Below are 21344 nucleotides of genomic sequence, written 5' to 3'. Positions count from 1 at the left end.
TTTGAGTCCCAGCACTGGTAGGGATTTTAGGTGAGAGGAGTGAACAACCAAATTCTCTCTTTGAGGTGAGACCATTGAGCAGGTTTGAGGTGTTTATGTGTGAGCTAGTCCCTTTGGATAAAAGCATCTGCAGAAAATGTATTACTTCAATTTTCCTTCAGCTTAGCCTCTGATTTGTCAGGTCACCACAGAACCACCAACTATTCAAGCATATTATGCTGGAGGACACCCACGCCAACACGAGGATAACATGCAAACTCCACACAGAAACGCCAACTGGCCCAGCAGGGACTCGATCCAGCGACCGCCTTGCTGTGAGGCGACAATGCTAACCACTAAGCCACTGTGCCACCCCTTCTGTTAGAAAATAAAAATGCTAAATGTAAAATATATGTGCAGTTGGTGGCTCTTACGTGTTGTTGTACCCAGGATGGTCCAGATCATGACACACCGCCGCGGTCATCAAAATCAAAATATCCACTTGCGTGAACTTTTCCTGAGAAACACACAAGCGCAGAAGTGTTAAAGAAGTTTAGAGGTAGGATTGAAGAAGAGGACACAATATACAGCCTCTACAGCAGGGGTGCTCAGATTTCATATTAAACACACCTGCCTGTCATTATCAAGAACTGTTCAGGTCTTAATAAATTGGTTCAGGTGTGTTTGATCAGGTGTGGTTGATGCTGAAGTCTGTAGGATGATAGATCTCCAGGAACAGGGTTGAGCACCCCTGCACTACAGTAAAAAATCATTACGTCAATGGGCGTCACGATTAAAGCTCCGGTCACACAAGAGCTTGTGTGTGTGAAAAGGGGCAAGAATAAACAAGATTATTAGACATTAAAAAAGCGAGCGATTGCTCCATGTTTTACATTTCTGTTCAAAGAGGTCATGTTTTGATCCTCGGTTGGTCTCTCGCAGTCAAGTGATGTGATTTCACAGGTCAGAGTTCACCAAGCTTGAACTTTGCACCGCAGCAACCTGCGAAACTTGACGCATCACCCCGCATTTCCGGTTTGACGCATTCGCGTGCGTATGAATGGGAGTCTGTGGAAGGAAAACCCCAGTGTGACCGCAGCTTAAGGAATGGAGAATCCATTAAGCCCACTAGAAAGCACTCCAACTATCCATACATGTGCCAACCAAACTACGCTTGATACGGGTTATCTGAACTCTGATTAGACCCTTACCTGCAGGACATTTACAGAAACATTTACATTATATCATCTTTACCCTCTACTGGACGCATTATAATAGATCTATAAAAAACATATTTGACTGTTTCTCTTTTCTTAAAATGACTTGAAGTGCTGTAAAAAAAAATTTGGAAAAAATTCTTTAAGGTACTTTATGATGTTGCCATATAGCAACAATGTCCAATTGTGGATCTAACTTAAAAAATTCTAATTTAGAAGTTTCCTAATAATCAACGATTGTGTTGTTTAAAATGATTTAATTGGTGTTGCAGTATTATTAGCTTTAACACAAAAACTTGTACATATTCCTAACAACTGATATTTCAACAGCTTTCATTTATTTCATTCTTTTTTTGCTGAATATTATTAAAAACAAACATACTATTGTAATATCATGTATACAACATACAGAAAATATATTTTCTCTAGTAAATATTACACCAAATAAATAAGTAGTGTAATATATTCAGATGCATCAGAGTAATGTAGCTACTACCTAACAATGTGTATATATTATACTTTACTACGCTTGTTTATCTGCCACAGAGCTAATTTACTTGAACTGTCTCCATGACTGCTCTTATCAAATATTCAATCTGCATCATTCTCATGGTCGCTAAAACCAATCTCATCCTCACTTTCATCTGCAGGAATAGCCAGTTCTGTCCTTTTCTTCTTTCACTTACCATAGAACATGGTGGTGCTCGCTAATACACTGTTCCCTGTATTGATATCTACTCAAAAGTAGTATTGCCATTGAAACTAGATTTTATCTATAATGCAAATGCCATTAACACATGACTAATCAACATTATATTCCTAGCATTCATGTTGTTATTGTTACAACTTAAAAGTTCACAGCTGACCTTGCTAGCTAGCTAACCCATTGCAATATTGCATGTTCCACTATTGCACAGTTCTGCCATTTGGCAACACAAACATTTGATTGATTAACAAAAAACTAATTTGATAAAAAATTGAGTTGTGAATATGTCGTCATAACTTACTGGAGGTGATGTTTCAGATTTTTTTTATGGATCTGACATAATTTGATTTCCTGAAAGAGTCCAGTGACAGACTGTGTCTCTGCATTGATCCCGTGGGCCAGCCTGAACACCCACCAGTGATCTACTCAAACCTGCAGCTTCTCCACGATGGACGTTCAGTGTTCTTTAGCCTCCTGTGTCTAGACTGCAGCTCTGCACAAGAAGTTTGGCCAAAAGAGAAATGATCGTGCCCAACTGAGCCTGATTTCTCTTGAGGTTTTTTCCTTCACTTTTGAAGTTTGTTCCTCGCCAATGTCACCACTGGATTGCTTGGTTTTGGGACTTGTGGAGCTGCGCAGCGATGGATTTGCTCTTCAGTGTTTGGACTTTCAGCAGTAAAAATTAAACTAAACTTAACTTCAACTTTGAAAACTGGATGGACAGTCTTAATTTACTCTAACGCCTATGTTAAGCTGCTTTGACACAGTCTACATTGTAAAAGCACTGTAGAAATAAAGATGAATTGAATTGAACATATGTGATCCTTTCTATCCCAGTTTTGAGATTGTATAGCCATAAAAATAAGTAAAATACTGTATAGTCTATTTCTGTTTATTACAGTAAATGATAGATTAAATATTAAGGTTTTGAGATGTTTACATTAATAACATAATAAATTAGCATTATTCTTATTATTTTGAGCAAAAACATATGGCAGGATTGCTACCTAAACACTGATTCAATCTTCTCTGGGTTCAGTGCCTGAAATAAAAGGACAGCATGCAACTTTAGCCACATTTTTCCTGCTTTATTTTGTTTTAAAGCTCTACATTTGTGAAGGAAATGTTTGTTTGCTGCCTGCCCCTACCGCTTGCTTGCCTTTCGAATTGTTCTTTTGGATTATGCTTTACATTGTAGTTTGCCCCCGGTTCTAACCTTTGCCTGTTTGACCATTCTTAAAAAAAAAAGCTGCTTATGAAACAACGGGAAGTCCCCATAAAACATGAAATGTCAACACATGTGTTTTGACAGTGTCTATGATCTCTGCTCTGCTCAAGTATCTGTTCTCTCCTACACTGGTAAGTAATTAGTCCTCTGTAATAGCGCTGATAATTAATCCAGTGACCTCTTAATACACGTCCATGGCAACAGCAGCACAGATCCAAGAGAAGAGAAGAGCAAGAGGCTGAAAGCATCTTCATACCGCAACACAATTGCTTTTACTCCCCCAAACATCACTCATTTATCATCACTCAGCCTCCCACTCCTCTTCAATCTGCTGATGCACAGGTGGCTCGTAAGCTTCAAAACAGATACACTTACAAGCAAAATGTCTGTTATGAAATGTCGTGTGTCACGAGACGGTGTGTGTATACCTGTAGGCCGCAGAGGTAGATCATGCTGTACATCATCTGAGTGACGCAGAAACAGTGGCGGAAATTGTGAAAAGGGTTGTTCCTGTAATTGTCATGGATGCAAAGCTGAAAGAGGTAAGAAAGGAAAAAGGCTGTTTTATTTGTGTAGTTTTATTATATTTTAAGCCTTGTAATTGCACATTATCTGTTAATTTGCCTTGAGAACAATGCAAATGAATGGAAAGGGCTGGCAATATTATATATAACAGAAAATTTACAAGATATTATTTATATTTTAATTTAATTTAATTTTACCTTTTATTCTGTTTGATTTTCAAGCATTATCCAAAAGATATCATTATATTAAACTATCACATTCAGTCCCGGCCACTTTATTAGGTACACCTGTCCAACTGCTCATTAATGCAAATTTCTAATCAGCCAATCACATGGCAGCAACTAAATGCATTTGGGCATGTAGACATGGTCAAGATGATCTGCTGCAGTTTAAACCAAGCATCAGAATGGGGAAGAAAGTTAATTTTAGAGATTTTGAACATGGCATGGTTGTTGATGTCAGACGGGCTGGTCTGAGTATTTTAGAAACTGCTGATCTACTGGGATTTTTACACACAACCATCTCTAGGGTTTACAGAGAATGGTCTGAAAAAGAGAAAATATCCAGTGAGTGGCAGTTCTGTGGGCGCAAATGCCTTGTTGATGTAAGAGGAGAATGGCCAGACTGATTCGAGCTGATAGAAAGGCAACAGTAACTCTAATAACCACTCGTTACAGCCGAGGTACGCAAAAAATCCTCTCTGAATGCACAACACATCCAACCTTAAGGCGTATTGGCTACAGCAGCAGAAGACCACACCAGGTTCCACTCCTGTCAGCTAAGAACAGGAAACTGAGGCTAAAATTCACACTGGCTCACTAAAATCAGACAATAGAAGATTGGAAAAATGTTGCCTGGTCTGATGAGTTTTGATTTCTGCTGCGACATTCGGATGGTAGGGTCAGAATTTGGCATCAACAGCATGAAAGCATGAATTCATCCTGCCTTGTATCAACGGTTCAGGTTAGTGGTGGTGGTGTAATGGTGTGGAGGATATTTTCTTGACACACTTTGGGCCCATTAGTACCAATTGAGCATCGTGTCAACACCACAGCCTACCTGAGTATTGTTGCTGACTATGTCCATCCCTTTACGACCACAGTGTACCTATTTTCTGATGGCAACTTCCAGCAGGATAACACTCTATGTCATTAAGCACGAATCATCTCAGACTGGTTTCTTGAACATGAAAACGAGTTCACTGCACTCAAATGACCTGCACAGTTACCAGATCTCAATCTAATAGAGCACCTTTGGGATGTAGTGGAGCAGGAAATTTGCTTTATGGATGTTCAGCCAACAAAGCTGCAGCATCTTCGTGATGCTATCATGTCAATATGGACCAAAATCTCTGAGGGATTTTCCACTACCTTGTTATATCTATGCTATGAAGTATTAAGGCAGTTCTGAAGGCAAAAGAGGGTCCAACCTGGTACTAGTAAGGTTTACCTAATAAAGTGGCCAGTGAGTGTATTTTTTGATACATATTTTTACATTAAGAACAATACAATCATCCCCAACCAATAAACCAAATAAATAAATGAATATACAAACAATCCCATAAATGTCCATATGTATTTTTCCTCTGCAAAATTAAAATTAAAATCAATCAGATTAGGCAAACCATTTTACAACAGTGTGTTGTTCTGTATAGAAAAAAAATATTGAGGCAGCTAACAATATTGACTCTAAAAATATATTTTTTTAAAAATTACGTTCCACCCAAACTAAAATAAAAACAACTTTTTCTCTAAAAGAAAACAATTATATTAGGAAATACTGTGACAATATACTTGCTCTGTTAAACATCACTTAGGAAATTTTTTAAAAATAATAATATTTTAACTGTAGATACAAGAATACGATCAGAATATACATTTAATTTAGTTTTTTGAAGCACTAATTCATTTTTGCCAGAAGCTAAATAAAACTTCCCACAACCAATAAACCAACCAAATGAATGAAATAATGCATGCATATGAATTTTTTACTAGAGTAAAGTAAAAATAAAATTAAATAACTATCAAATTTTGGAGGGAATTAAGTAGTATTTATTGTTTTAATTAAATCATAATTAATTTTACTCAAAAATATATTTATTTCCTGAAGAAAATAAAATTACATACATACATACACACATACATACATACATACATACATACATACATACATACAAACATACATACATACATACATACATACATACATACACACATACATACATACATACATACATACATACATACATACATACATTATACATTAATTAATAAAATGGTAAAAAAAAAAAAATATATATATATATGTATATATATATATATATATATATATATATATATATATATAATTGTTCCCTTACCAGCCATCTCTTAAGTGTGATGGGGTTAATATTAAAGTCCTTCACCAGACCAAGATCATGATACATGTGCTCCAGGCAACTCAGCATCTTAAAGAACAAAACACGGATGACATCATCTTCAACAATACGAGCACTACAGTACTCATCGTGAGCCTCACTCCTCCCCCTCATTCACAGCTGTAGAGTTTCTGCATGTCTGATGCTCACCTCATTAGACTCCCACTGCCACACATCGAAGAGCGGCTGCTTCAGAGCCTCTACTGTGTCCTGCGACAGGTGGTACTATACAAAGACCACAGCGAGACGAGAAAGAAGATGGGAGAGCTGTTAGACTCTTACCTCATAGGACTCCACAGCCAAATGTGGAAGGTGGGTTTTCTGAGGGCGTCTGCGCTCTACTATGAGAGTACGTACTGCAGACGACAGAGCTCTCTGTTACACCCTCCAGAACCAACACCTGGCTGTGGACACTGCCTATACACTCACTGATACACTCCACACAGTCCTGTACTGTCATTGTTTACTCGCTCCCCTGTCATTACAAACCTTCAAAGACTATCTAATTTCCCTTGATTTTTCAATATTTAAGGAAGAGTATAATTAGAGAAAGGTTTGGTGCTATGGGTAAGTTTAAATGTGGGTTAAAGTGTATGCGATGGTCGACATTGAAATTAAAAATTGATGCAAAAAGATGCAAATACATGCAGACATTTATCAATCATAAGTACAGTGTAATACAAGTATTTACACATTGTATTTACAGAAATATTTTAACAAATAGCAATGTTAATTAGTAAAGGCCACTAAATATAAGTGGTACCCTTTCTTTTCTTTCTTGTTTCTTCTACACAAGAATATTATCCTATATATACCATTTTGTGAGATATAAACAATAATAATGGTTGTAATGGATTTCCTGTTGTCCACTTTTAATTTTCATAGTTCCCAAAAATCTTAGAATGTCCACATATTGATAAATAACACGCCAGCTGTTTTAACATTGACATATGATTTAATTGCCTCTTGTTACAGTTTTTAAAATAGTTTGACAACAAGCAGGACCTGTTCATAGGCCAATGGCATCACCATATTGAAATAGGCTATCTATATTCAGTTGAAGTCAGAATTATTAGCCCCTCTGAATTATTAGCCAAACTGTTTATTTTTTTCCCCAATTTCTGTTTAACTGAGAAGAGTTTTTTCAACACATTTCTAAACATAAGTTTTAACAACTCATTTCTCATAACTGATTTATTGTATCTTTGTCATGATGACAGTATAGGGTAATTAGGCAAGTTATTGCATAATGATGGTTTTTTCTGTAAACTATTAAAAAAATATAGCTTATAGGGGCTAATAATTTTGACCTTAAAACGGATTTTAAAAAATTAAAAACTGCTTTCATTCTAGCTGAAATAAAACAAATAAGACTTTCTCCATAAGAAAAAAAAAAAAAAATCACACATACTGTGAAAATTTTCTTGCTCTGTTAAACATCATTTGGAAAATATTTTAAAAAAGAAAAAAATTCAAAGGGAGGCTAATAATTCTGACTTGATTGAAATGATTCTCAACTGTATATGGATGGATGGATGATTGGATGGATAGATAGATAGATAGATAGATAGATAGATAGATAGATAGATAGATAGATAGATAGATAGATAGATAGATAGATAGATAGATAGATAGATAGATAGATAGATAGATAGATAGATAGATAGATAGATAGATAGATAGATAGATAGATAGATAGATAGATAGATAGATAGATAGATAGATAGATAGATAGATAGACATACACTTTTTTTTTTTCAAAGCTACACATTCTATATATGGTCCAAAGACTTTAAATTCTATTAAAATTGACTGTTTTCAAATTTAATACTTATAAAATTTACGCTGGATCACATGACATTAAAAACTAAAGCGATGATGCTTAGGGCTCTATTTTGACGGTCCATGCGCAGAGCGCAAAACGCAGCGCGCAAACGCTTTCAGGGCGTGTCAGGACACGTTTTTGCTAATTTAAGGACAGAAAATCTGCCTTGCGCCGTGGCGCATGGTCTAAAAGTGTTGAGTTTATTTTCTTAATGAGTTATAGGTGTGTTTTGAGAATAAACCAATTAGAGTCTCATCTCCCATTCCCTTTAAGAGCCAGCAGCGTCGCGCCAAGAGTGCATTCGCTATTTACAGGACGCAAAGTAAGTCTAAGTGGAAAAAATGAGCATTTCACTAGCAAACAGGTAACAGTTTTTTTTAACAGAAAACTGTTAAACAGAGCATCTACTGCGTGAGAATGAGAGATAATGGATCTACTTTCACTTTCGCTCTTGGATAGGGAAACCTTTACGCACAGACATCAATTAGTCTATAAATAATTTATTTTGTTTGTTAAGCGCAAAGATTTGTTTAAAAACTATTTCTAAATTCAGTTCTAATTTCCAGCAAACGAATAAATGAATAATAATAACAAAATGTGCTCAAAAACCTGAGTTATATCCTAAAACACATGCTGTGCCCCATATGGTCTAAAACCTGACAGGTGGGCAAATCTAAGCTTGTTTTTAATAAAAACAGATATAAATATGGATATAATAAATAATACTGCTAATAATAATAACATTATACAAAAGCAAATTGTTATGAATGAACTGAAAAAGCCTCCCGAGATGAAGAAGACATAAAAGCAGTGATTTTTCATATTTATGTAGGCTAAAAAATAATATTTTTTGTAATATTTTAATCCTTATATGTATATCTATTCTTATTATATCCTATATATATTCTTAATATTAAAATTTTTTCATATGTAAAGATATTTGCCTATTGCTCTCTTGTGCGTATTAAGCAGTGCGTAAGCGAGGCGCAACTCTGCGCCAGAGTTTAGACCGGGATGGTTTTGGTCTAATGAAAAATCTATTATAGTTTCTCAAAATAGCAACGCGCCAGCGGTCCACCTCAGAACGCCTTCCTTTTTAGACCAGAACGCATATGGGTGCACATATGAGCGCTAATGCATTTGCTATTTAAACAGCGTAGCGCAACGCCTCAAAACAACTCTTGCGCCAAGCTGAAACTACCAAAAGACTATTTCGCCGCGCCTTGCGCCACACTGCGCCGGGTGTATGATAGGGCCCTAAATGTTCAGCATTTAAATCAAAGGAATAGTTTTAAATATATTAAAAGAAAAAATATATATTTTAAAATCACAAAAACTGTGCAATATTGCTGTTTTTACTGTATGTTTTGATAAAATATTCGACCTTGTTGAAAATTGGAGACCAACAAAAGATAAATAAATCAATTTGTATGTTTGTCTCAAATCTTTCTATTTTGTTTAATAATTTGTTAAATCATGTTCTCTAAAGCACAAACCCTGAACTGTGTGTATAACAGTGCTGTAATTGACTGGAGCTGTATACACCAACTGAATAAAGCACAAACACTATGCAGAAATAATGAGGGGAAACTCAAGCATATCTGTCATTTTACCTTTGGGTATGAAGGCACATCTCTGCGAGGAGTTAACTTCTTGTTGTCTTCTAGGAAACTACTGCAAAGGTGAAAAAGCAGAGCTCAGTCGCTCACAGAACAGGCTGTGTTTTTATTGTAAACAAGATGTCGACATCTCACTGAGAGTATCTGCAGAATATGCAGCTCTCTTTGATTCATCTTGAATCCCATCTTTCACTAATAAGAGCATGTGAGAGCCATGTCAGCTCATTTATTCTCAAAAGGGAATAAACCGGCCTCATCATAGTATTTTTAACAAGAGCTGAGCAAGACAACACCTGGGCTGTGTCTTAACTCTTCTCTCATTAAAGTTCGCAGTACAGACAGTGATATGAATCGCATAGATTAGGCTTGAGCAAGACACTCTCTCTGCTCTCCATATGCACCAGACACTTTCTTATCAGCATTTTTTGTTCTAACCACACACAATGTGACACTACAACAAGTGATGAAAGGTATTGTAGTAAAGAAAGCATGGTCCCTTTAAGCTTATTGACTATGTTTATTCTGTTCCCATTCCTATTGGCTGTTTAGTTACATCAGTCAGGAAGTATGTGATGAGACACGTTGTGTACGCAAAGTTCAGTTGATTATAGAGGTTGCTTGCATGCGCATCACACGGTCAGAAAAGCTGCCGTTCTGTGCCAGAGCAAAAGCACCAATCAGCGGGAACAGTGACGTGTAAGCTGTGTGTTTATGCCACTTGTACTGCTGTGAGTAAACTGTGAATCTACGCTGTTTACGTTAAGTCAACCTTATACAGAGAAGACAATCATCTTGTCATGACTCATTGCTCCCACAAACACACATAGGCCAAAATAAAAACTAAACTAACTGAACATAAGACAGTATCTTTTCTATGTTAAAATGAGTTTGACACATGCGTTTCGACACATTAAATGTAAATTTTAGAGTCTGAATTTCTATTTCTGCAACATATGGCTGAAAAACATAAACTACAATGATCACCTCAGGTACTGATTATGTGCCTTATTCAGTGCTAAATGTTACTAATATGAGTTTAAATACCATTTTACAAGATATTTAGTGCACTAATACTGAAAGCAGTAGCTGATCTTGAAAACGAAATAACTAGCAAACAATTTAAAAATAAAAGTCAGAGCTGACTCCAAACAACAACATAAGTCGGTAACACTTTACAATAAGGTACATTAGTTAATGCATTTACTAACATGAACTAATCATGAACAAGACATGTACAGCATTTATTAATCATAATTGAACATTTACTAATGCATTATTAACATCCAAGTCCATGCTTGTTAACATTAGTTAATGCACCATGAGTTAACATGAACTAACAATGAACAACTGTATTTTCATTAACTAACGTGAACTAACATGAACAAATACAGTAGTAAATGTATTGTTCATTGTTTGTTCATGCTAGTAAAAGCATTAATTAACATTAACTAATGAACATTGTAAGGTGTGACCCATAAGTCTTTCAGTCAACTATTAAACAGATTGAATATGTATTAATTAGATTATAAACCTTAAATTTGGTAGGGAGTGCAGTGTGAACAAACAAATTGCTTGCTACTGGAGAGCAGCGTCCCAAATGGCACACTATATACTATGCTCTTATTCACTATGTACATATGCACTTACACACTCAATAGCATAATATACAAATGTAGTGTCGTCCCAAATGGAACAGTAACAGTCTCTAATTCAAATTATGTTTTGCATTGTTCAAATGTATCATTTTAAATAACAGAAATTCTATATTCATTGCATGCTTGCATCCCAATGCACATACTTATACTATCTAATGCACTTTTTTGGGGAAATAAGTACAGAAGTGCATGCAAGCTTTGGGACATGCTGCTTTCTCATGTTATATGGCTTAGTTACATTCGCTGTCAATCATCTGTACACATCATCCACATTTCTTTCATATTTAATTACCTACCATATTGGTGAAGCAGCAGCAGGTTAATCTGCCATTGTGAGTCTTTCATGCAGAAAAAATCTCCTCAGTTCTTTGGATAATTATGCATTCAGAAGTTAATGTTCAAACAGGTCTTTATAGAAGTTCACATTGCTGTTGCACTTGTAATATAACACGTAAAACATTATTTCAATATTTCCCAGTAGGCAAGATATTAATTAATAGCAAAGTCCTTTCAATGCAAGTTATTTCACTCAGCAGCCATCTCTGAAACTCCTCTCGGGCAGTATTCTCAGGCATTCTGTCTGAATGAGGAAACATTAAATTCTCCATAACTGTTTGTCAAGCTTACGATTACATTAAATATTTGAAATCACCAATAAAATTAAACAAAAACAAAAAGAAATGAGATCATGACACCAACCTCATTTATGCCCATTCTAGATTCTGCTCTTCAAAAGTAATTCACAACTTGAACTTGGCAAATCTCCTCCAGAAATGAAAGCGACTTTTTGTGTGTGCTTGAGTAATTGCTGTCATGTGATGTTCGTTTGACAGGACAGACTGTACCTCGTGTTTGTTTCATATAGTGAAAATGAAGTGCACTTTATTTAAAAGTACATATCTCAAGCTTTATGTGGATATACTTCTTATGAATGTGTAGGAAGTATTCACAGAGATTCCCGTGTGTGTGTGTTTGTTGACCACCAAACTGTAAAAGCACATGTCTGGTCCAAGTCTATAGTGTTCGATGATTGGTTCCTGTACTAGTAGGCAGGGCTTACTAGTATATATATATATATATATATATATATATATATATACATATATATATATATATATATATATATATATATATATATATATATATATATATATATATATATATATATACTACTTAAATCCACTTGTTTATTTTTTCCCCAATTTCTGTTTAAAAGAGAGAAGATTTTTTTTTAACACATTTCTAAATATAATAGTTTTAATAACCCATTTCTATTAACTGATTTATTTTATATTTGCCATGATGACAGTAAATAATATTTAACTAGATATATTTCAAGACACTTCTATACAGCTTAAAGTGACATTTAAATTAACTATGATGAATGATGGTTTGTTTTGGAGAATAACCCTGAAGCACACAACATAACGTAAAAGATGATAGCTGTCTGTGCTATCTGGGGCTGCTTATTGATCATAAATATATATATATATATTTTTTTTTACTTCTGCGCCATGGAAACACCACAATTCATTCGAAAACTGTTTGATATGTGAATATAATTCAGTAAAAAGAATGCTAGAACCGTATGAGCACTGGCAAGAGCTTTCTTTTGAGCTATAACTTGTACATGTGTCATATATGAACCATATACAAATAAACCAATATTCAATCCCCAGCTCGGGTCTCCAAAATACTGTGTATTTAAGTGTAAATAACTTTTGTACAGTAGAATAAAAACCAAAGTGATGCATATGTGCATAAAATATAGATTCTACACTTTCAAACGAAACCACTTACAGGGGTCTGGTGCAATGCACCAATATATATATGTGTGTCTGTGTGTGTGTGTGTGTGTGTGTGTGTATATATATACATAAATATACAAGTGGATAACAACCTCTGAAACGTATACATATTCATATGCTTGTCTGTCATGCAGATGTTCTTGAATGTTCGGTGACATCTTGTGACTGAATAATAAGAATAATGTGTTTGTTGAATTTAGGATTTTTTTCTTTTGTGCTAAGTACATGTGAAATAATCTTACATGTGCATGAGTTTGAGCACAAACAATAAGCATCCGGCTGCTATTTATGGAATCAGTTCACTTAACAACCACTGGTGTCACTAAAAACAAGGGTTTCTGAATTCAGAGTATTGCTTCTTTAAATATCCTTTTTTTAAACCGCATCAGATTAAAGATGAAAACTCAGTCAGCAATATTTGAGTGCAGCATTAGCATTTACTCCATATAAGCCACTGACCTGTTGTTTCTGGAAGCCATCTCCTCCCGCAGCTTCTTGATGTCACTGCGACATTTCTCTATCTCCACCACCTTCATCCCTTCCACTGAAGAGAAAAATGAAAGAAACGAACATATAAACGCATGAAGTTGTTTTAACGTATCGAAACTGAGCCATACAGAGAGAAAATATGGAAATGAATGGGTGGAAATGAGCCGCAGGGCTTTCCCTACTCAAACACACACACGCACACACGCACACAGTAAACACACACAGTAAACACAGACTGATGAGCCATAAAAAGAACAGTTCACACCTGTCACCGTCTGGCATGTGTCTGCGTCTCACAACACTGGATTTAAGAATGAAGATATGCCACACAACCTGCTTGTGCTGGCAGATGTAGAGTTTCTTCCATGTGATTGAATGATTTTTTTTAAATGGAAAATTGATTAAATGCATGGCTCTGGGCTCACATTGAGAAATTGCATTAGATTATTCTTGAAATAATAAACAAAAATCAGCACACTGCCACTATTTCTCTCAAAAGATGATTTATTACGACAGCATTTTGACCTGCAGGGTCTTCATCAGGTCACACAGGCAGTACAAGAAAACCTTAGATCTACCTTTTTAGCAACCACAAATGGGAAACCAATAATAGTCCTAATTAACCAATTAAGAGGCAACCAAAAATTCATGTTTTATATTTTGTTCAACCTACTTTTTTAAATGATCTGAAACAACACTATTGCTGTTGTTGTGGTCAATTTACATTTTTTTTAATGTGCAATCCACCTAAATAAAAAAAATACAAAATAAAAAAATAAGTACACTTAATTCCTTTATGTTGTCCCAACGCAAATCGATTGTGTAGAATGCAGCATTTTTTAATTTTTTTTTTTTTTTTGCAATGAATGATGTGAAAAAACACACAAAAAAAACCTAAAAAACTAAAATATACAGAAAGGATATATACAAAAAAAAAAAAAAAAAAATTACATAAAGGTTTCAAAATTTTAAATTCATACCTTTTTATGACAAGGTATTTAATGTGTAAATATAAAAAGCTTTCCTCTGAAGTAAAATTTTATCAATATCATCACCATGTCTATGTATTTAGTAAAAATACATAGAAAAAAAAGTGTTTTTGTGTATTTTTCCCTGTCATTTGACTGGCTAATTTGGAATATTATTAAATAATATAATAATATATTTGAATAAAGATGTGCGCACACTGACCCCTTGTTCATCCATTACATGAATCCTGAACATCTGTAAGTCTCTAAAGAAGTGTCTTATTTATATTTCACAGCAAAAAAAAAACAAAAAAAAAAAAACGAACTTACAAATAAAGATACTGTATGTACATTTTTGACTATGCTAAGTGAAGTTATTTACTTATCTGAATTGCAATACAAAAGTCAGTAATTCTCAGAGTTAGGGGTACCACATTAAAACAAGAGTAAAAAAGTAAAAACAAGAGAAAAAGTCACTTAAAAGTAACATGTAATGTAATGTTAATAACATGATAAGACGTTAATAGGTTAGATTAGGTCATGACGTCAGGTGTCAGGTCTAGCCAGTGTCTAAGGACAATGTTATTTTGATGTTCAATAACGACGTCAAATTACAATGATATTTGTTTGATTTTAGGTTGTGTTAGAAAGTGACCAAAATCCAATGTCTGATAGATGTCATAGTGATAACGTCCACACAACGTCAAGGTGTAATATGATTAGACGTTGATATTTGGTGGATTTCAGATTGATTTTAGGTTGGACGTTGGACCTTGACGTTGGCCTGACGTTGGGTTCTAACGTCAACCTGATTTTCATTTTCAAACAAAATCCAAAGTCCCCATGACGTTGGGGGTACATTGGGGTACAACATCTGTATGACATCATGTTGAAGTCCTGTGCCTCCAGGGTAGTAAGTAACACATCTGGGGAGTAACTTAATATTGTAATGCATTACTTTCGAAAGTAACTTTTTAACCCTACACTTTGTTCTTTTGAAAATGTGAGGTCTGTTTCAAAATGACTTCTTCTTTAAATAATGGCGTTATTTTCTAAGGTTGTTTATCCTTAGTGTACATCTCGTAACACTGAGTTTACCTCTCACAATTGTTTCATTCATTCACTTTCTTGTCGGCTTTGTCCCTTTATTAATCAGGGGTCGCCACAGCGGAATAAACCACCAACTTATTCAGCACGTTTTTACGCAGCGGATGCCCTTCCAGTCGCAACTCAGATTTATTTTCTAGCAATTAGAGTTAAAATCGTGCAGAGTTACTCAGTTTTTTTTTTTTTATTAATAATTTACAAACATTTTTTGTGAGTAAAAATCTAGATATGTATGTAGATAAATGAAAAAACCCAGCAGCAACATCATAAGACATTAATCTTGGGTAAGATTTTGGTTGCCAACATCTAAGGACAACGCCATTTTGGTGTCCAATAATGACATGAAATGATGCTGATATTTGGTTGATTTTAGGTTGTTAGAAAGTGACCAAAAACGTCGAGCCAACATCCTAAACCAACGTTATATTGACGTCAAATACTAACATCTATTCATCAGGTATAGCAACCAAAATCCAACATCTGATAGACGTCATATAAGTAACGTCCACACAACGTCAGGCTGTAACATCATTAGACGTTGATATTTTGTTGTTTGTAGGTTGCAATGGTAAATGCAACGTCTGTTCAATGTTGGACATTGATGAAGACCTGACATTGGGCTCTGATATTGGGCTGTCCACATCCTTCAACATTGGGGTATAACATCAATCTGATGTCATATTGACGTCCTGTGTCTGCTTGGATATCACAAGACTGACAGCATAACAATTAAGGAAAAACATCATTAGATTATTCGATTGTACTACTTGTTTGTTACTAATATTTTACTACTAATATTTGTTGTAGTGCCCTTACCCTGTTGATATTGACATCAGTCTAATATTGTTGTTACAAGTGACCAATAAATTTGGAGTCAAAGTATTGTATAGTTTGATTAGACTGGCGACCTCTGGACTTTTGTTGTATAATTTAATTAGCGCAATCAAACACATCATATAATCGGTGGACTTCCTGCTACTATTCTGTTTATAGACAGCGTACAGTAATAAATCAGCTGAAACAATATGAGGCGGGTGAAGTGTTCACACTGATGCGAGGTCAGAGTCCATCGCCATGGTGACTGATTTCATCATGGTTCTGTCTGATTTCTATGGGCACACAGTCATGCTGCAATGGAATGAATCCTGAACTCTGGTGTTGTTACATGGAGCGTCATTACTGAAAATAAACTCGTCTACAATGGCTGTCAAGGCCAAAGATGATGCAACTGAACTCACTTTTGATTCACTGTTTAACACATGGTTGGTAGTGGACTAGAGGTAGCAGCAGATAACAGAACTATCAATAGTTTGATTTTCAAGGAAAGGAAAACTGATAAAACATGTCGCTTGAAGACTGCCTGACAATAGTCTTGTTGCCTATCGCCTAGTTGTAGGAACAGCAAACAATAACTTGACTTCTATTTGATCATTTGGTATCACAAGTGGCTTATATGAAAGGCAAAGGCTCTAGATTACACTTATTTTACCAGAATAAAATATGATTATGCCTTGATTGCATGGACTCCCAAAGTTCATCTAGATTCTTTGATTTCGTCTTTAATGCTTCCTCCATCTTACCTCAGACATGCTCAATAAATGTTCATATCTGGTGACTGGTCTGGCCAATTCTGGAGCACATTAACCTTCTTTGCTTTCAGGAACTTTGATGTGGAGGCTGAAGTATGAGAAGGAGTGCTATCCTGCTGAACAAGTTGCCATCTCCTGTGGTTTGTAAAGTAATGGGCAGCACAAATGTCTTGATACCTCAGGCCGTGATGTTGCCATCCACTCGCCATTATTTTTTTCCACCAAACTTGACTAATTTCTGTGAAAATCTTGACATACGTTTGGGTTCCAATATGTCTTTTGCAGTATTTGTGATGATTGGGATGCAGTTCAACAAATGATTCACCCGAAAAATCAACTAGAAGTTGAATCACTGGGATCAATGACAAGACTTTTGTCAGGTAGTGTGACTCATCTTTAAATTGACATCTACATCAATTTTTTTTTTCAAAAATCCAATCACTTTTAAGTCAATACCTTTATGTCCATTTGACATCCATACATGATTCCCTTTAGACCACTAAAATACAGACACAAAAATTATTATAATACGCAAACATTTTCAATTCCTTCAATTACAAACGACAATTTTATACTGGATTTTGTATCCCTACAATACATGTAAACAACTTTGATGATTTAAAATTGGCCTAAAAACACATATTTTGACTGTCCTGTAATCAACTTTTAATGTTATTTTGATATCAATTTTCTATATCAGATGTCAACTTGATGTACTTTTGACATAAAATTGACATTTGATGTCAAATTGATTAGCATTTTGACATGTTTAGATGTCGTTTTGATGATGGACCAATAAGGAGTGTTTGAAAACACTTTAAACATGCTAGTAGCACACTATCTTTTTAACTATCTTTCAAACAGATACTGTATGTTTTAATATGCATCCTGTAGATGTGTATTCCAGTTCAACATTCATTTATTTAATTGCAGACTGCAGCTCTGCACAGGACGTTTGGCCATAGGAGAAATGGTCGTGCCCAACTGAGCCTGATTTCTCAAGTGTTTTAATTCTTCACTTTTGCCAATTGGTAAAGTTTTATTTTTTTCCTTGCCACTGTTGACACAGGCTTGCATGGTTCGGGACCTGTAGAGCTGCGCATCAATGGATTTACTTTTCAGTGTTTAGACTCTCAGCAGTGAATATTAAACCACACTGAACCTACCCACTAAGGCTAAACTGAACTTAAACTCTGAAAACTGCACTGACACTGTTTCATTTTACTATAATCTTCCACGTGAAGCTGCTTTGACACAATCTACATTGTAAAAGAGCTATACAGATAAAGGTGAATTGAATTGTGGAACTGAGGAGCTTTGGGGGGAAAAAAGCTCCACTTTGAACAAAATATGCAAATGTATAAACAAATGTGAACTTATGACAGGCAGCATGTTTGCTTACATGGGCTGCTTGATACATTTAGTTCGAAAATGATTCTTATTAAAATCCATTGATATTTTTTGTTAAACAATGATTCATCAATTAAACTGATTAAAATTACACGGACTTTTACAAACATAAATATACACATAACTGTATCTAATTGTATCAACACAGATGTATAATTAATAAATCAGCATATTAGAATGATTTCCAGAGGTTTTGGATAGAAACTATGCCGAAAATTAGTTTGTAATGTAGTCAATGGCCTTGCACCTTTTTATTAATGCAAAATTTTGCATATTTATCAACCAAGCAGAACCTTGAGATGTGCTGACCAACTTCTGCGAGGAGTCTGAGGTACAAGCAGTGGGGTGATCACTCTTTTGCAGTGGCAGGTTAGCAAACTTTGGAATACCCTTCCTACTGAGCTTCTTACAATCACTGACCTGCCACTTTTTAAGGCCAACCTCAACACCCACTAGTTCAAAATGGCTTTTAATGCATAGTAACACTGTCTCAGTTTTATTGTTTTGCTGTATTTTATTGGTATTTCTTGTATTGTATTTGCATTGTTTGCTTTTTAGTTGTGTTGTATATATTGTTTTTACTGGTGTTAAGCACTTTGGTCAACCCTGGTTGTAGTAAGGTTCTATATAACCAAAGGTTGATTGATTGATTGATTGATTGATTGATTGGAATTGTAGATTTCCCATCATGTATAAATTCCTTTAAATTGCATTAATATTCACAGCATTACAGCTTTTGCTATATGCTTGATGACATAACATGCAGATTCAAAAATCTTATTGATGTCAAGATTTTATGTGCATTAGTATTTTATTTACTGGTCCAGTATTGCTTATAGGAGCAACAGAAGCAATTTGAAAGAGTTCACCGTGACCTGGTTTTATATTTTACAGGCTCTGTTGATGGTCTGTTTGCACACAGCACTCTGCTCATGACACTTCAGCTTAGTACAGAGCCTTCTGAAATATACAGTGTGAAAAGCTAATGAATAATCTTCATTTTTCCACAGATGAAAACACAGTGCCTTGTAAATCTTAAGTATAGGTTATGTTTTAATTTAAATTTACATCAAATTATACAAGAAAATAACTTACATTGTCCTTGTAAGAAAATGTATCAGAGTGACTAAATAAAAACCAAAAAATTGCGGAAAACAGGAAAACAATAAGTAACATATGAATTGTAGAGGTCCCATAACATCTATGCAGTGCTATTTTGAATATTAAAAGGTACTGTGAAGTACTTTAAAATATGAATTTTTTATTCAATATTTGACGTGATCTCAAATGAAACATCAAGACAGGGCAGGACAGGACAGTAGGTCATCTCTTTTAAAAAAAACAGCCAATAGAGTTTTGTTTTTTACCATAGCTCTGCCAGTATGCGCATTCACATGAAAAGCAAATGAGAAGTGTCATGAAGAGGGTGGGACATGTCAGATACTAGAAAGCATTTGATTCGTCTGAACATTTGATGAGAAACTGAAGTATGAAAAAAAATAACATTGAAGCTTCATCAACAAGAAGATAAATACAAAAATATAACCCCAAATCAGAAAAAGTTGGTTTAGTATGCAAGAATTTCATTGCAGACAATATGAACACAAAATATCTCATGTTTTGTCTGATTAACTTCATTTCATTTGTAGATACACACCCTTTCCTGTCATTCAAATCTGTATTACATTCCAAAAAATGTTCAGACAGGAGCAGTTTAAGCTATAGTAATCAGGTAAATTGGTTGAATAGTAATATAATTTGAAACAGATAATGCCAACAGGTGATTGTAAGATGATTGCAGCCTCCAAGAAAGGTCTAGGTCTATAGGAGCAAATATAGGGCGAAGATCAACCAGTTTGCCAACTAATACATGACAAAATTATTAAAATGTTTAAAGACAATGTTCTTCAAAGAGAGATAGAAAGACATATACATATTTCATCTTCAAAAGTGCATAGCTTAATTAAAGAATTCAAGACATCTGGAGGAATTACTGTACGTAAAGGACAAAGACGCAAGCCTAAGCTGAACAGCCGTAATCTCTGATTCATCTATAAGTGATATCAACACATGGGCTCAGGACTACTTTGCAAAACCTTTGTCAAGTACCACAATACATAGTTACGTCCACAAATGTCAGTTAAAACTGTTCTGTGCCAAAAGGAAGCCCTATGTTAACAGTGTCCAAAAGCGCTGTTGACATCTCTGGGCTCAGAGTCATCTGGCATGTACTGCAGTCAGATGAATCAGTATTTTAGAACTTTTTTGAGAGAAATGGACGCTAAGTGCTCCGGACCAAGAAAGAAAAGGATCATCCAGACTATTACCAGCAACAAGTCTAAAAGCCAGGGCCTGTCATAGTATGGAGTTGTGTCAATGCCCTTAGCAAATGTAACTTGCACTTTTGTGACTGCAAAATTCATGCTGAAAACACTACAAAGTGGTACAGTAAATGCTTTACTGCTCCAACTTTTTTGAAATGTGTTGCAAGAACCAAAATTGAAATACGTGTTTATTTAATGAAACAATCAATGAATGTCTGTTGTATTGTCTTCAATAAAAACAAGTCAAAGAAAATTTCGAAATCTCTTTCTTTTTTTATTTGCGTTTTCTATACTGTCCCAACTTTTTCTGATTTATTGTTGTAATATAAAGAAAATAAAAGGTGGGTCTCCTATGACTGCCAGGTCCAGTAAAAGAAAGACCATATGGTATTTCTTTTATTTCCTTTAAATTAGGCTAAAGATAGTGATTTGAAACACACCAATAAAAAGGACAATTTAAAAAGTTTGATCTCAAATAT

General features: G+C 35.0%; 1 protein-coding gene across 3 annotated transcripts in view; it reads right to left on the bottom strand.

Annotated features, from left to right (window-relative positions):
• The window catches only part of pde9aa (phosphodiesterase 9aa), a 55429-nt gene that overhangs the window by 10808 nt on the left and 23277 nt on the right, over nucleotides 1-21344 (bottom strand). For all 3 annotated transcript variants that reach the window (XM_009304653.5, XM_073912597.1, XM_021478889.3), the window contains 6 exons: nucleotides 13438-13522; nucleotides 9510-9570; nucleotides 6222-6296; nucleotides 6015-6101; nucleotides 3559-3663; nucleotides 414-496 (listed from right to left, as the gene is read on the bottom strand). In XM_009304653.5, the coding sequence (XP_009302928.2) occupies nucleotides 414-496; nucleotides 3559-3663; nucleotides 6015-6101; nucleotides 6222-6296; nucleotides 9510-9570; nucleotides 13438-13522 (496 nt within the window). The remainder of the gene's footprint in view (nucleotides 1-413; nucleotides 497-3558; nucleotides 3664-6014; nucleotides 6102-6221; nucleotides 6297-9509; nucleotides 9571-13437; nucleotides 13523-21344) is intronic.

This window comes from Danio rerio, chromosome 9, assembly GCF_049306965.1.
Source record: "Danio rerio strain Tuebingen ecotype United States chromosome 9, GRCz12tu, whole genome shotgun sequence".
Classification (NCBI taxonomy): Eukaryota; Metazoa; Chordata; class Actinopteri; order Cypriniformes; family Danionidae; genus Danio; species Danio rerio.
This window is presented reverse-complemented; position numbering and strand designations above follow the sequence as displayed.